This window comes from Chelonia mydas, chromosome 18, assembly GCF_015237465.2.
Source record: "Chelonia mydas isolate rCheMyd1 chromosome 18, rCheMyd1.pri.v2, whole genome shotgun sequence".
Lineage (NCBI taxonomy): Eukaryota > Metazoa > Chordata > Testudines > Cheloniidae > Chelonia > Chelonia mydas.
In genome coordinates this window covers 18056525-18071606 of record NC_051258.2, presented here as the reverse complement: position 1 = coordinate 18071606, position 15082 = coordinate 18056525, and the positions used below count along the sequence as shown (strand labels likewise).

General features: G+C 38.6%; 1 protein-coding gene across 3 annotated transcripts in view; it reads left to right on the top strand.

Moving 5' to 3' along the window:
* MORN1 (MORN repeat containing 1) overlaps positions 1 to 15082 on the top strand; it is a 105789-nt gene that overhangs the window by 5490 nt on the left and 85217 nt on the right. For all 3 annotated transcript variants that reach the window (XM_043531575.1, XM_043531574.1, XM_043531576.1), the window contains exons 5-6: positions 241 to 331; positions 2307 to 2394. In XM_043531575.1, coding sequence (XP_043387510.1) covers positions 241 to 331; positions 2307 to 2394 — 179 coding nt within the window. The remainder of the gene's footprint in view (positions 1 to 240; positions 332 to 2306; positions 2395 to 15082) is intronic.

Here is a 15082-nt window from a genome sequence, read left to right as displayed (position 1 = left end):
CCACCAAAGTTTGGAAAAACTTTGGATAATTAAAACCCAAATTGTTTGATTTTTTGCTAAACCTTCATCAATTGGCTGTGTCGTGAGTTTGAAGTAGATATTTTCTGTGCAGTTTAGAAGTTAACTATATTCAAAAACCACATATTAAGGGATTTTATTGCAGGGATATGTAAGGATATTTCCTGCCTCTAGAGATTGTTTGTGTGTCTGCTAAAGATTTTTCTATTTATTATTATTTAGGACATGGATTACTTGTTGACAAGGATGGACAAACTTATCAAGGAACCTTTCACAATAATAAGAAACATGGAGGAGGGAAAATGACCTTCAAGTAAGTTTTTAATGTTATTGTATTAGTTGTTTTGCTCTTGTTAATATAACATTTAGGGGCTGGATTAAACATGCAAAAATTGGGAAAGTGAGTTAAGGTGAAACTCACCCTGTTATGCCTAGATCTAGCAGTTCACATTTTGCATGTGTAAAAGATTATCCTTTGATTTGGATCTTGTAACAAGTAATTACATCTTCTCCAATATTTAAGTTCCCCTCAGTTCTGAATTTTATTACATTTGTGTTAAACCGCAAACTCTTAATTCCATTTTTATTGTCCTTGTTCTATGAAATCAAAACAAGAAAAACTTTTATGGAAATTTGAGAGTTTAAAAATTGTCTCAAGCACACTGTAATTTGTCTGATCCCTTTGGAGTGATTACCCTCTGTCCTGCTAATGAGTATTGTACATAGAGATTCTTTGGATCCAATTAAGCAAAAACAATCCATGCAGTTTCCACACCATGAAAACCTATGCGAGGTTAGGAAGTTGATTTTTCATCTCTTTTGAGGTATTGCATGGACTTCTTCAACATGGAAACTGGACAGAGTTTTGTTTGAATTGGTGTTCAGCTGTTGGACATATGTACCAAGTCCACATGCACTACTGACGGACTTTCTGAAAGGGTTCTTTAAAAAGACATAAAGGGTTTTAGGTTTTCAGAGTGAAATACAAAAGCTGTATTTAAATTGCAAGAATGTCAAAAGGCTTTTTTTGGAATTAATTAGTACTGCTGTATTTTAAAGAGAGCCATATGAATTCAAAAGTTAAGACTTTATATGTGGCGTTTCAGTCTATAGCCTAAGCTGAGATATTAAACTCCTAAAAAGATAAATTTACACAAGAAATGCTGGCAATCACAGTGCAAGCATTGCTGCTGTAATTGCTTGTAAATCATTAGTACTTCACTGTGGTACTGCGTTAGCTATGCCAGTAACACACAGCTCTGTCAAAAACTGATTAGCTCTGGATTTGCCACTTGTTAACATCTTTTTGTTTTTTAGATTAAAAAACTTTCAAAAGTCATGTGGTTATTTAAATACAGTATATTTACAATAAAGTTCAGCCTCACCAAAACCCATGCTTGAGCATGACTATCAACGGCTTTCTGTGTGGACCGGAATTACTAGGTTAATGTTTTATTTGGCTGCAATTCTGAGTCCTGAAGTTTTAGTTGCAGAGACTCCATGTGCCATTGACTGTAGAGTCAAAAGATAGCTCAGCAAAACTAATTTACACTTTGGATTTATCCAAAGCCTCTGAAGTCAAGGTGGAAATCTTACAATAGACTTTAGTGGGATTTGGATCAGGCCCTGTGCTTATGCTTTGCACTTTGTTTTCTATTTTCTGTTTCTATTTTGGCTGTGCATGGATAGTAGCCCCCACTGATCACATACCAGCGTATAAGTAAGCATACAATGAAAGAAGAATAACAATGCCAGAAAAGGCTTGACAGCATGATAGAAGCTAATCAATCATTCTTACTCAGTAGGGAACTATAGAGGACTTCTGTTAATAGGAATAATAAGAGTCTGCTAACAAGCCATTTCCATAGCCTGTCATGCTGATCTACTCGATCTGTTGGCTTACCTTGGTTGCAAAGTGAGTTGTACCTTACCCTTGCCTTACCTGTGGGAATAAAGGGAAGGGTCTCATATAGAACTAACTCTTGCAATGTATCATCCATTGTCTGTCTCTGAGGTGAAAAAGCTTTGAAGGCCAGTGGTGGGAGCTGGCTGAATTAAGCACTTCCAGATGGTTGGTTGCCTGCTTCCCGGAGGAGGTGCCAGTTGAAGGTTGTTGGCACTATCATGCTGACTTCTCTGTGACCATGCTTATTTGCTGCTGCTGTTTACTTTTAATGGTTTATCCTGCAGGTTTACAAGCCCTGGTTTTCCAGTATAGCACTTTATTTTATCTACCAAGTCACAAAGCATGTAAACATTAAGAATTTTCTCCTGGTTGGTTGTTTCAGGAATGGTGATAAGTATGAAGGAGACTGGATCCTGGACCAGCGACAGGGGCATGGGGTACTGCATTGTGCCGATGGAACTGTATATGAGGTATATAAAGTGGACATGTGAGAAGCAGTAGTGCTGTAACTAGGAAAGCACAAGGGAGGATTGTACAGGGTGCTTCAGATGAATAGCCCAGAAACTCCATGACTAGAGGTGGGCATACTATTCACAGCAGTCAGTTCATCTGTCAAATTTAACCCCTGTTTTTGATCATGAATTATCCATTAGTAGAATATCATTTTTGGGTTATTTGACATTATTCTACTATTTATATATAAATACACTTCAGCTGTAATTATTTGGGAATAATCCCCTTGGACTATTGGAATATTTGCTATTTGTAAATCACTATTTGCTCTGTATTGCTGGTCCTTTAAGACAGTATTACTTCTGTTGCCTGGTTGGACACCTGAACATTTTATAAACAGGATGAGTAAATGAATAATTCACTTTTGTTGTGAAAATTCATATAAACACACCATGACATTTTGTCTCCACAACCATCGTGCATATGAATATTCACAGAAAACAGATAAAGTCACAGTAACTCTAGCGGCACTTAAGCAATTGTAAGATGCCACTCATAAACAGTGTTATTACAGTGTTACTGTAGCATGGGCCTGTTTCTCCAGTGCCTAGCACCCAAAGTGCGTGTTGAGTGCTACCAAGTGATACTTCTCTGCTCAGCTACACCCAGTAATATTTTTCCCTGACTTTGCAGAGGTGTAAATGGTTATGCAAGAGAGTGGAGAATCAAGTTCTATATGTTTATACTCCAATCATTTGTACATACATTGGAGGAATTTAAAAAAACAAACAAAGGAACTCAGTAGCATCTTCGATTAATTTCAGATATGACATTGGTATGGTAAAGTGGTTTCAATGCTGTGAAATTCTATCCCTGTGCAGTGTAGCATGAATTGCAAAGGCCCAACAAATTGCATGCCAAATGTTTCACTTGCTGCTAAACCAGAGAAGGAGAAATTAGTTTGGTAGAGTATGGAAAAAGACTGAAATCTAGCATCAAATTCAGCTATGGGGCCCAATTTTCCCCTCACTTTTGTACTAGTATGACAACTGATTTTAGTGGAATTGCTCCTTATTTTCACCAGTGTAGGTGAGAACAGAATCAGGTCCCAGTGTAAACAGATGGAGTTTATACCAGGATTACAGCAGGGCAGAATTAAGCCCCTTCTCTTCTGACTCTGCCCCCAGTATACACATGACATTCTACTAAATCTGATGGGTTTGGCCATAATATAAATGACAACCTAGTAACAAATGCTGATTAAAAGTAATTAGAAAATGCCTGGTCACTTCTTTTTATAATAAGAGGTATTCGGTTGCTTAGGAAGTCAATATTCCATCATAGAAAGGTGAGAGTTTTTCCAGTGTAAATGAAACAATAAGATATGGCAGGGTGTGAATTATTTTGTAATAACTCACAAATAGGTGCATTCAGGCAGGAGGCTGAAGACCAAGTGCCATCATATCATGTATAGATGTGAATTATTGTACAATAAATCAGGCATAGAGTTTTGTTGTTGCAATTATAGAATGTCTGTGGGCTAAAAAAGTCTCCAGTTTTAAATTTGAGCTGTTGAGAATCTGAACCAGGGCCATTTTATGTGTGTATGTAATGGAGGACCTTTATTTGTTTAAAAAAAAAAAAAATCACTTTCTTGAAACTGGCTTTACACTGCCCGTGTCTGAAGAGATAGGGTTGTGATCCAACAGTGTCTTAGGCTTCAAAGTGTTTTTGTTAATTTAAAATAAAAGCAGTATTTAAAAACAATATCAAAAATTTTTTTTTTTCTCTGCTACTGTACCATTTCTTAGGGAATAATTGAGATGATATAGTATTATGTGGCTAATTTTCCTTCTGGGAGTGATCTGTGGATATGTCTATTGCTCTGTTTTACAGCTCAGTTATATAATGTTTAGTAACTAAACCCAAAAGGTTTTCTATCCAAAGCAAGTGTCGGAAAGCAAGCCCTGTTTTCATCTTCTGAGTGTCTGTCTGTCTCTCTCTCTCTCTCTCTCTCTCTCTTTTTAATTGACTTTGGGCCTGATCCAACTCCCGCTGAAGTCATAAGGAAGAGTCCCACTGAGTAGGGCCTTTTGTGAAGAAGTTTGACAAAAATGGAAATGCAGTTATAGTGTGACCACAACAACATTAAGCAATCTGGCTATCCATCACAATGCATAGTCTGTTGTGTCTTATTGCTCAGGAAGTACAGAAATGCCACTCATGCATTCATGTAGGAAATTAGATAATCAGCAGGAACAATTTCTATCTGTCTGTAAATGTGTATGCCACGCTCACATTCTCCAAAATGTTAGTGGGGTTAATTTTAGGGGATATGACAAACTTTTTCTCTTTCCTTCCTCCAAAAAGTTTTTTTGTTGTTGTTGCCAAAGATCTTTTTCTCTCTTTTTTTTTTTTTTAAACTTCAAATAACTCTACTGATACTCTTAACTTCTACTGGTATTGTTAGGGTAACGTTTTGAGGGTGGGGGGGGAATAGACTAGCATATGGAAGATAGTTTTAATATGGTGGCATGTTGTGATGTATTCACTGTCTCATGTATGTGTGTTACTAGTTTATAGCCTTAGGCCAGGTGTATACCTAAAACTTGGGTTGATCTAGCTGTGTCATTTGGGTGTGAATAATTGACACCCCTGAGAGACATAGTTAAGCCGACCTAAGCCCCAGTGTAGACGCAGCGAAGTCAACCGAAGAATTCTTCCATCAACCTAGCTATCGCCTCTGGAGGGGGTGGACTGACTCATAGAAACCCCTCTGGTGCTATAGCAAGTAGCTGCAGTGCTGCCGCTGTCCTGCTGTAGTGCGTGTAGTGTAGACATAGTCTTTGTCTATGGGGATGGAAGTGTAGCCCTGTATGAACTTACGTTTGGTGTAGCTCTAAAATTCAGCTTTTCAGACACTGAAAGCTAATGCGAAAAACAACTTCACGAATTACTAAGATTGTACGTAGAAATAAAAAAAACATTTAATCAAATGTCTCGGATGTACCATGATCATGAGATTTTAGAGAAAATCAGCTCAGGAAACAGGCAAATCAGGATGTGGGTACTCAGCTGACTTTGTCTTAGGAAGGGAAACATGACTTTCCTAGTAAAGCAAGGGATTTCATATGTCTGTTTTAAAGACAGTGGGGTTGGACTATCCCAGTGATACTCAAACTGTAGCTCTAGTGTCATATTGACTGTCTCTGCATGAGATGCTGGAGGAGCTCAGGGTTTGATTGCAGCTGCAAATGGATTGCCTGATGTCCGGCTGACTGAATTGAAGACTGCCTGGTGCATGTGAAGCAGTGTGCTGGGAGTGCTGGATAATTGGAGAGAAGTCACCAGGATCTCTCCTAGGTCCTGATTCAGCAAAGCATATGCTTAGATTTGGGAGGAGATTGTGCCAAATGAGGAAGAAGAGAGCTGCAAAGTAATTGCCGTGTGATGTCCTGACGTTCCAAGGAAATGTTTTCATTGTGAAGTATCCACACTTGAAGATTTTGCATTGCAACAGTTCAGTGTTATACTACAAAGATCACAATGCAATATCAGGACTCTGCAGTATGTTTATTTTTTGGGTTTCTACATCTCCATTTGATGGAGAAGTTGTTCTCCAGAGCTGCAAGCCTAGTCCAAGTATTCTATTGTGTTTATAGCGGGAGTGTATCTTTTATTCCAAGAAAGTTTGATGCCAAGGATTCAAAATCTGAAAATTCCTGAATTTAAGAAACACTCTATCTCCTTTTGAAACTGATTTTAGTGATCTAATCTTAGACCGTAGTGAACACTTGGCATCCTCAAATACTAGCCCCTACAACACACACAATTAATGAGGCATTACAGAGTATTACTAGTATTCACCTCTGAAGAGGAGCCTGGAATTTGACTACCAAGGGGCAGAAGTGAGGCTGGTGATATGAACTGCATGGGGAAGATTGTACAACACCTGTGCTTACTACCTGGCTCTAGCCAAAAATACTGTTGGCATCCCTCCTCCCTCTCGAGCACTAAATCTCCACTGAATTCCAGTAATATAAAGTTAATCAGTGTGTTTATTTTATATCATGCAAATGTGGTGTATAATTAGCCATGCTTACCATACTGTTCTCTGTTTGATATCAGTGTTCTTATGCTGAGAATTTTTTGCCTTTTCAGTTAAAGGTGTGTTTCTCAGTTGAATAGAAATGAACATAGTAATTCTTCTCCCTACCCTCATTTCCATGTATGCATTTTAAAAAAAAGTATTTGTGTATCACTTCCATGAATATACATTACTTTTGGAATATAATCAATAGGACAAGTAACAATTGCTATTCCTGGGATAGTTCAAATAAGTTTGAATTAGATAGGGAAACTATTAACAAAAAATGCACCATTAGCAGTATGTTTCTGGTCTTAGGTACATGTGGCCTGTCCATGTTTTTATGAAACATTGCTAACTGGCAATAAGAAGGGAGTACTTAAGTGGCTTGGCATTGTTGATAAACTGAGTGTAGATTATGCATTATTTTGCACCACTAGGTGGCTCTCTAACATTTGTTTACAGACTGATCTATTAAACTCCACAAAGTTTAATTTTCTTACATTAGATCCTGGACTGCCCCTGCATGGTTGTAAATGTTTAGTATTGTACTTAAATTTACAGTGGATATGTATGCAAAAACAGAAACATTGTTTGATAGGAAAAATATCTAACAATTCTATCAACAATACTTTGCTGATTAATTCAGCATTTTAATTGACTCTTAGGCAAGTTTATGAAATGAGCAGAAAACAAACAAAAATCCCAACATTGCTATTAGTATTCATCCAACACATACTACTTTAAAGAGTTTATAAATACTGTGGTTATAAAACAATAAAAGCTAAGGAACTTAGTCATGTTTACTATGAGGGTTTAACTTCTTCCACTGTTAAACTATAACATTGTCTTGTTATTAGGAATGAGTTGCTCAGTCTTCCAGAAGCCTTGTCCAAGTCATCCTTGTGATCTAGACCTTACAGCTCAATCAGATGGTCAAATCTTTCCACAGTTGCAAGTTGAATTTCTTTCCACACACTGCTCCTAAAGCCTCATTCCTGTGCAGGATAGTAAAAGAAACGTCCCTATCTGCCTCCTGCATTTAAGGTGGGATCAATGAAGGGATTTAGCCATTGCAACACTGAGTGTCCTAGTGCCTAGAAAAATCACAGGAACAACACTGCAATCCACAAAGCCTAAATTAGAGCCCTAGACTCCCTACAATGAATGGGGAGATAGGTACCTTAGACTGCAGTCATCAAAGCTAGCATGCTAAGTGAGAAGCCATCTAAACTAGCTCGTGGGAGACGCTGCATAGGAGATATATGCCTGAATCCAAACTGCATGAAGGCCCCTAGCTTTGCTAGTGATCCAGAAACTGAGAGAAGATAGGCACTCAGCCACCTAAGTTGTGTGCAGGGATTGACAATTATGGCAGAAGAGGGGCAGAAGCTCCCTTATAACATTTAGACTAGTGGATAGAATACTTGCCCAGGCTGTGGGAGACCCCTAGTTCACATCCCTCCCTCCTGAGGGAGAGAAGGGATTTGAACAAGGGTCTGTTACCTCTCAGATGAGTGCCCTACCCACTAGTTTATAGAGTCATTCTAATACCATCTCTGACCCAAGTAATTGAGGATTAAATTGTAATAACTTCAGTAGGAGAGACTGATGGAGCCTCACACTCCCTGGGCAGTTCTGTGTGAACATGCCTGAGGGGCCTGATCCAGTAGGCACGCTCAGAGGCTGCCTCCCAGACTGGGTGCCCATGCGTGACTTGGGCAGCTGAACTCCTTTCTATCAGTTTGCAAATCACGCTGGAATTTTAGGCAGGAGATAGGTAGTCAGATGCCTATCATGAGGCAGCAGCACACATGCTCAGACAGGAGATAGGTATCCAGCTGCCAAGAGTGAGGCTGCAGTACACATTCCCAGAGGGATAAAACCTAGGCACCAAGTGAGTTTAGGCACTTGCAGCATTAGGTGAGTTTTATGGATCAGACCGGTGCCTAAAAATGGGACTTAGGCCTACGTATCTTAGTGGACCCACCCTTATCCGTCTTTGGCTTCGGCACTTCATTTAACATCCAAGTTTACAGTGGGCATTGTCTCTTCCATTCCAACTTGGAAAAAATAGACAGATGATAGATTTTAAGACTACCCATCGTGACCTTAGAGAGGTGAGAGGATCCTTTCTATCTCTTGCCTCTTGTCAGCTGGTGGCTAGGCTTTAGTGCTGAGGTAAACAACTAGCAGAATGCGCCACCCACTTTGTAGATCTTATGTGGGTACGTCTTGAATGTTACCAAGTCACATTTCAACTCAGCGACCCTTATGATTTATATTAAGTGGCACTTCCAGGCAAGCTGAAAAGAATTTCCCTACTGGCAGTCAATAGGAGCTGTCCCAGCTAGAAGCCTCTCTGCACATCTTACAGTACCATTTGTTAAACCCTGAGGTTTACCTAATTTTTTCCCTTCTCCTTTAACCCCACCATCCTGTTCATTCCACATTACAACTAAGCTTTTTGGGCTAGGCAAACTAGAGATGAACATTCAATTCGTCATGTGAAGAAAATCTCTTGTCTAAATTGCTTTAACAAATTATCCTATGACAGATTCTGTTGAAGGTGTATAGAAAATCTGCAGCAAATATTTTTCCACTGTTTAATATTTTAGGCAGTTATTAATGCAAAATTAGTTTGTGTTATAGTTATTTACATTAAAAATTATGGGGGTTGAATATTCTTATATCAATTAGTCATATTTATGTATGTAGCACCTCTTATACATATATTTTAATGCCTTCCAGGAAGAAAACTGCCAACAATATGGTTAAGATAATTTAGGAAAGCAGATGCAAAAATATCTGAAGATTAGGTTTTTCAATTGCTGCTGGAAGCAAGAAATGAAGAACTTTAGGTCAAATTTACTCTCAAAATGTTGAGATATCTAAAGGCAGGCCCTGCCCCAACAGTTTAAAGATAGGTTTCAGAGTAGCAGCCATGTTAGTCTGTATTCGCAAAAAGAAGAGGAGAACTTGCGGCACTTTAGAGACTAACAAATTTATTTGAGCATAAGCTTTTGTGAGCTACAGCTCACTTCATCGGATGCATTCAGACGCATCTGATGAAGTGAGCTGTAGCTCACAAAAGCTTATGCTCAAATAAATTTGTTAGTCTCTAAGGTGCCGCAAGTCCTCCTTTTCTTTTTAGTTTAAGGATAGTCTCATAATACAATAACAGCTCAGCTCTTGCTATGCTGAATACACACTTAAAAGTAGAAGAGTTCAACAAGATGTGAATTGTAAAAAAATGAGCAATACAATTTGCAAAACCTAATCAGATTGTGTACTGGCGATGAAAAGATTCAAAACCAGTCATGATGCTAGAACAAATCTTGTTATCTGTATCAAGCACAGGGAATCTCAACCCTCTTGTTTTGCCCATGAAAGCTTGTGCATGTACATTTTCCTGGCTTAGTCTTTGGGCATTCAAAACTCTTATGTACACAAGCTTTATTTGTTGCAAGTTAGCTAGGACTTTACCCAATTTGCACACGACAGCTTTACTCATGAAAAAAGCATGTGCAAGATAGTGGGCACAGCTTTCTAGATTGCTTTTGAAAGGTTATAGTCCTTATTGGGACAATGTTTTGAAGAAGCTGAGTGGAGAGTGGATCTAAGAAGCCAAATCAGCAAAGTCATAAAATAACCAGTTTAGGGAAATAAGGGCATGGACAAATATTTCAATTTTTCAACCCAAAAGGAAGTACTTCTACATGGCAGTATTTTTGAGGTGTCAAAAAACAGATTGAATAATGGCACAGATGTTACTTTGGTGTGTCTGTGCTCTGTGTTTTTGATCTGTAATAACACAACAGCTGAATTTCCTTTTAGGACAACCCTTGGAAGGAGAGAAATTAGTAAGCAGGCTGGGTCAATCCGCTGATAGCATATTTGGATTTTTCAAAAATGTTTATCTCAGCCAACAGTTTGATTAAACAGCAGGTGAACAAGCAGTAGTTAAGACTACGCTAATGGAGGAAGCTGTTAATGGCAAAATAACTCAGGTTATCATCTGCATAACCATAAAAAAAACTAATTTCACACTGGGGGAGGAATGTTGCCAAGAGGTAAGAGCATGGGATCTAAACTGGAATACTGAAGAATCTATAACGAGAGTAGAGCATTGAAAGTTTCAAGGCATAAAAATTCCCATCATTGACCTATATTCTTATGATTTCAGTTTGAACATGTGAATGTGTGGATGCAGTTGAGATTGGAAAACAATATAATGAAATCCATGCAAACTTCATATGTATTAATGAACTAAAACATTTATTTTTCCACATGAAAAGTGTTTCCTACCTATGGTTACTCTTCTTTGGTGGCTGCATAGGTCCCAGTAAGCAGATGCTGTGTTCCATTCTGTCCCTGTTGCTGCTTCTTTGTGTGTTTTGGCTGAGTTTAGTTTGTCTTCTTTCCCAGAGGAAGGCCTGCTGTTTGATACACCTGCTAACTACACTAAACAGGTGGCTAGCCCTATGGGCTTTCACCTGCAATGTTTTTTTCTAAAGATCCATTTGAGTTTCATTATCTATTTTGAAGATTAAGAGCCTCAATAATTATGCAGATTCTTTAAGTTTAATTGGTATTTAAATTACCAGATTTCAGTAGTTCTGATTTATACCACATACCTGTGGAAAACTTAGAATGTATAGATACAGTAGAAAACTCATCCCCAGTTTGACACTAAGGTAACATAGTGATGAGTGCAATTAGAACAACCTAGATCAGTAATGTCAGCAGTGGTAAGGTAGTAATGCATTTTTTTAAGTAAATAACAAAAAAATTTAAATTGCTGTTGGCATCACTGGCTATTGCTTCACTCATGAATATAACTTATTATTATTATTTGTATTCCGGTACTGCCAACACTGTGCTAGGCGCTTTCCAAGCATATGAATGTGCAGTCTCTCTAATACTTCTCTCTAATGCTCCGTGACCATATGTTACAATCAAAGGCATGTGCATGATGCAATATTCACAAGAAGAAGACAGGAGGGTGTAACCAATAATAGTTATGTCAAAATATAGACCAATAATCCAAGAAAAGCTCTTTCCTCACCCCCTTCCTTCAGTTCACTCAAATTTGTATATAACATACAATAGATTAGGATGAGGTTTTATAGTAAATATTTTGCATTGTGACAGGATATTTTACCCTGAGAAGCAAAGCTGTTTTGCTTACTCAACCTAGGAGTCTGGTCTCATTAGTTCCAACTCAGGAAGATAAACAGTGGAGAGTCTTTGAAGCCAGACAGGGGCCAGGGTGTGAGACAGGTGCTCCTGCAGGGAAAAGTCTCTAGAACAGTCAGCTAAGAAGGAAACTCAAACATCTACCATAAACTTTGTATCTTAAGTTAAAACCTCAGGAAAGGGAATTGAGTTTTGGACACTAAAATGTTTTCTATATTGAGAGCTGGGTGGGGAGTCTGCCAGGTCCCATGTATTTCTGTAGAGAAGATGTCAATGAAGTATTTTCCTCTACCCCCCAGCCCATAGTTATTGATTTTTAAATACAAGGAATATTGTGTACATTGCCTTATTTCATGGAAGGATGAAATGCAGTTGAAACCTTGATGTCTTGCTTGGTAAATGGACATTGTACAGTTTTATCATCCAAATTAGACTAATAGAACTTAAATAATAAATTTTCCAGGATGATGTGCAGTTATTATTTGACACCTGGGAAAAATGAAAAGTTGTAAACTTTTTGCCATTAATCAATTACCACTAAGAGTGTAGGTCTTGAAATTGTTGTGGATAAATTATAACATTCTGCCAAACAGAGCTTGCAAGAGAGGAAGATAGGTACAATAAGTCATGAAGTATCTAAACACAAAGGGCCACATATTCAGTTGGTATAAATTGCTGTACCTCTGCATACTTCCATGTAGCTCCACTAATTTACACCAGTTGGGTACCTGGCCCCTAATGACAGAATCCTTTAAAGCAATGCATCCTTCAGTCATTGTTTGAAGGACAAAAGTAATATTAGCCGACTAAATAAGAAAACTCCTATACAAATGAAAATGTCTCAATGGATTGAAGCTTGATAATGGAGATGTTTGGGCTTTTATCAATCAAATTAGGTCATACGGAAATAATATACTGACAGTAGCATACAAGATGAGACTGAAGTAACCAAAATTAATTATAATAGTATAATAGCTACTCATTTAGAAATGGAAACACCATCAATTAACTGGAAATTGCTTCCTGAAATAAAAAAAGTACTTGTTTCTTGAGATTCATTGAAAACACCTTTTCTTTATTCATAAGCAGATACCTTTCTGTCACCCACCAGTGCAGAAAAGAATTAGTATCAAAAATAAAAAAATTCCTAGATCAAAACAGAAAATCTGCACATTAATCAAAATGTGCTGTCAGTGAGGAAGTTGTGTAACATTCAACTGCCCCGAGTAGATTGCATTAGTGCTTTTTGTAATTATTCTGCTATTGATTAAGTTTTGTTGAATGGGAACTAGCTATTTCTGAGTTGTGGTGCGCTAGGGCAGATCTCTTAACCTCTCTATGTCTCAGTTTCCCTATTTGTAAAATGGGGGTGATACCTCTTTCACAAAGATGTTGTGAGGATTAATTAATGTTATAACATGGTGCTGTGGAAATGTTACTCTGTACAAGTGCTAAATGTTCTTATCTACTTATCAAACATTTGTTACTTGCATTTAAAATAGATTTCATGTGAATACATTCAACTTGAACTTTAAAAAAATCTTTGATAGTATTATAAAAATATCAGATTGTAATTCTGGTTACTACTGACTGAGTAGGATAAGGGCCCTTCTTCATCTGATAGTTAAGTGAGAAATAACCTCCCTGGTGATCATTTACTCTTAACCAGGAACTATTTGGTTTATTTTTTGGTCTCCGCTGACTGATGGAAATGGTACCAAAAATGGCCTTATTTAAATTAATTTTTAAAATTATTTTGATTAATAAAAAAATTAAAAAGCAGAGCTACCTATTGAGATCAATGAATGGTGAGTTTTACTTAAAAACAAAAAGGCAACAAAAAAAAACCACACAATATAGCCCCCATCTGGAAACTTGTGGTTGTTTCTTTTTTTTTGTTTTTCCCTACCTCTTCCTCCCTTCTCTTGCTGGCTGGTGGCTGTTTTCCTCAGGGCCCTTCTGTGGCTCCGGCTGTTCACGCTCTTGGCTGTCCTTATCAACACGTGATGTGTGGATGGCGCTTCTGTGAACGTCAGCATTTCCAAACCTTGCATGTGTTGTATTGCTAAGCAACTTTTAGCAACACTTATCCCTCATCCTTATGCCATCTGGAAGAGAGGACGATACAAGGAAGTGTGCCAAAGAGAGGCTGAAGGCAAATCAAAGAAAGAGATGGCTTAATTACATAGCAGAGGGAGTAACCCAAACAGAGAGCACTTGTGACCATTGGTAGAAGGTAGGCAGGCACCTTTTATGGATGAGGATGATGGACCATAAGAACAATTACATATCCTGCTACTTTCACTGTCTTTTTTTTTTAAGTGTTAAAATTTTGCTTGTTGGTAGCTGATGGAAAAAGAGGCATATAGAGTAGAACTCTATGGCTGTGGCAAAGTTGCTGCCCCAACGCACTCCCTCCTGGATGTGTCAGTGTCCCCATACTATCCTTTGGTCTACTTCAGCCATAAGATTGTCCAAGCCTTCTAGCCAGACCATTTTGCCGGGTCATGCCCCTTTCCAGGCCACAGAGTCTGCTACCAAAGTCCAGAAGAAATGTAAACAAAATCAAGCCTTCAAACAAGCTGGGCTCAGTTGTCCACCTCTTCCTCATATGTGTACCTCATCTGCTACAGATTGTCCCCCATGCCTTGTCTCTAGCTCCTATACCTTCAACAACGCCACTCTCCAGGGACTGGCACACTCATTCTCTCTCTTAGGGGTTGAAGCCAATTACGTCTCCTCAGGGCCCAAGTCTCCAGTCAGGCTTCTAGCTTACCCTTGGAGTAGCATGACTGCTCTGCTGCCTTTCTCAACCTTCTTTCAGGGTGCATTCTAGACAGAGGGAAGAACTCCCTCTCCCCAGCTGGCCTCACCCAGATCTTTATGGAAACAAGCCCTATTCTCCCCCAGCTGGGCTCTATCTCTAATTTGGCCTAGCCCACCCTTCAGGTGTGAGCAGGAAGGTTAATTGGTTTCTCATATTAGCTCTTTCCCAGCATGTGTGCTATAAACACCCCATCACGATGGCACACTTGCATGTAGTAAAGTAAGATAAAAGTCCCCTATTATTTCAGTACATCACAGTAAACCGATTAGTTTCTAGTTATTGTGAAACCTCTTAAACTTCAGATTTCCCACCATTGCTATCACCAGTTCCACTCTGCTGGTGGTAGCAGCTACATTAGTCTAGCATGGAGTGGCTGGCTGGCTGACATTTTAATGGCGGTGTTATCCAACCTTCCTCAGAGCAGGTGTAGTGACACCATTGCAAAAATAGCAATGCCTGCTTGTAGTGTGATTACATTAGTTACCACCATCACTACCTTGGGTGGAACTACACTGCTGATAGAAATGGTGGGATTTTTTTCAGAAGAGTCCACTGCATAGTATTATCTCTTCCCCCTAATCTCATCCCCCCC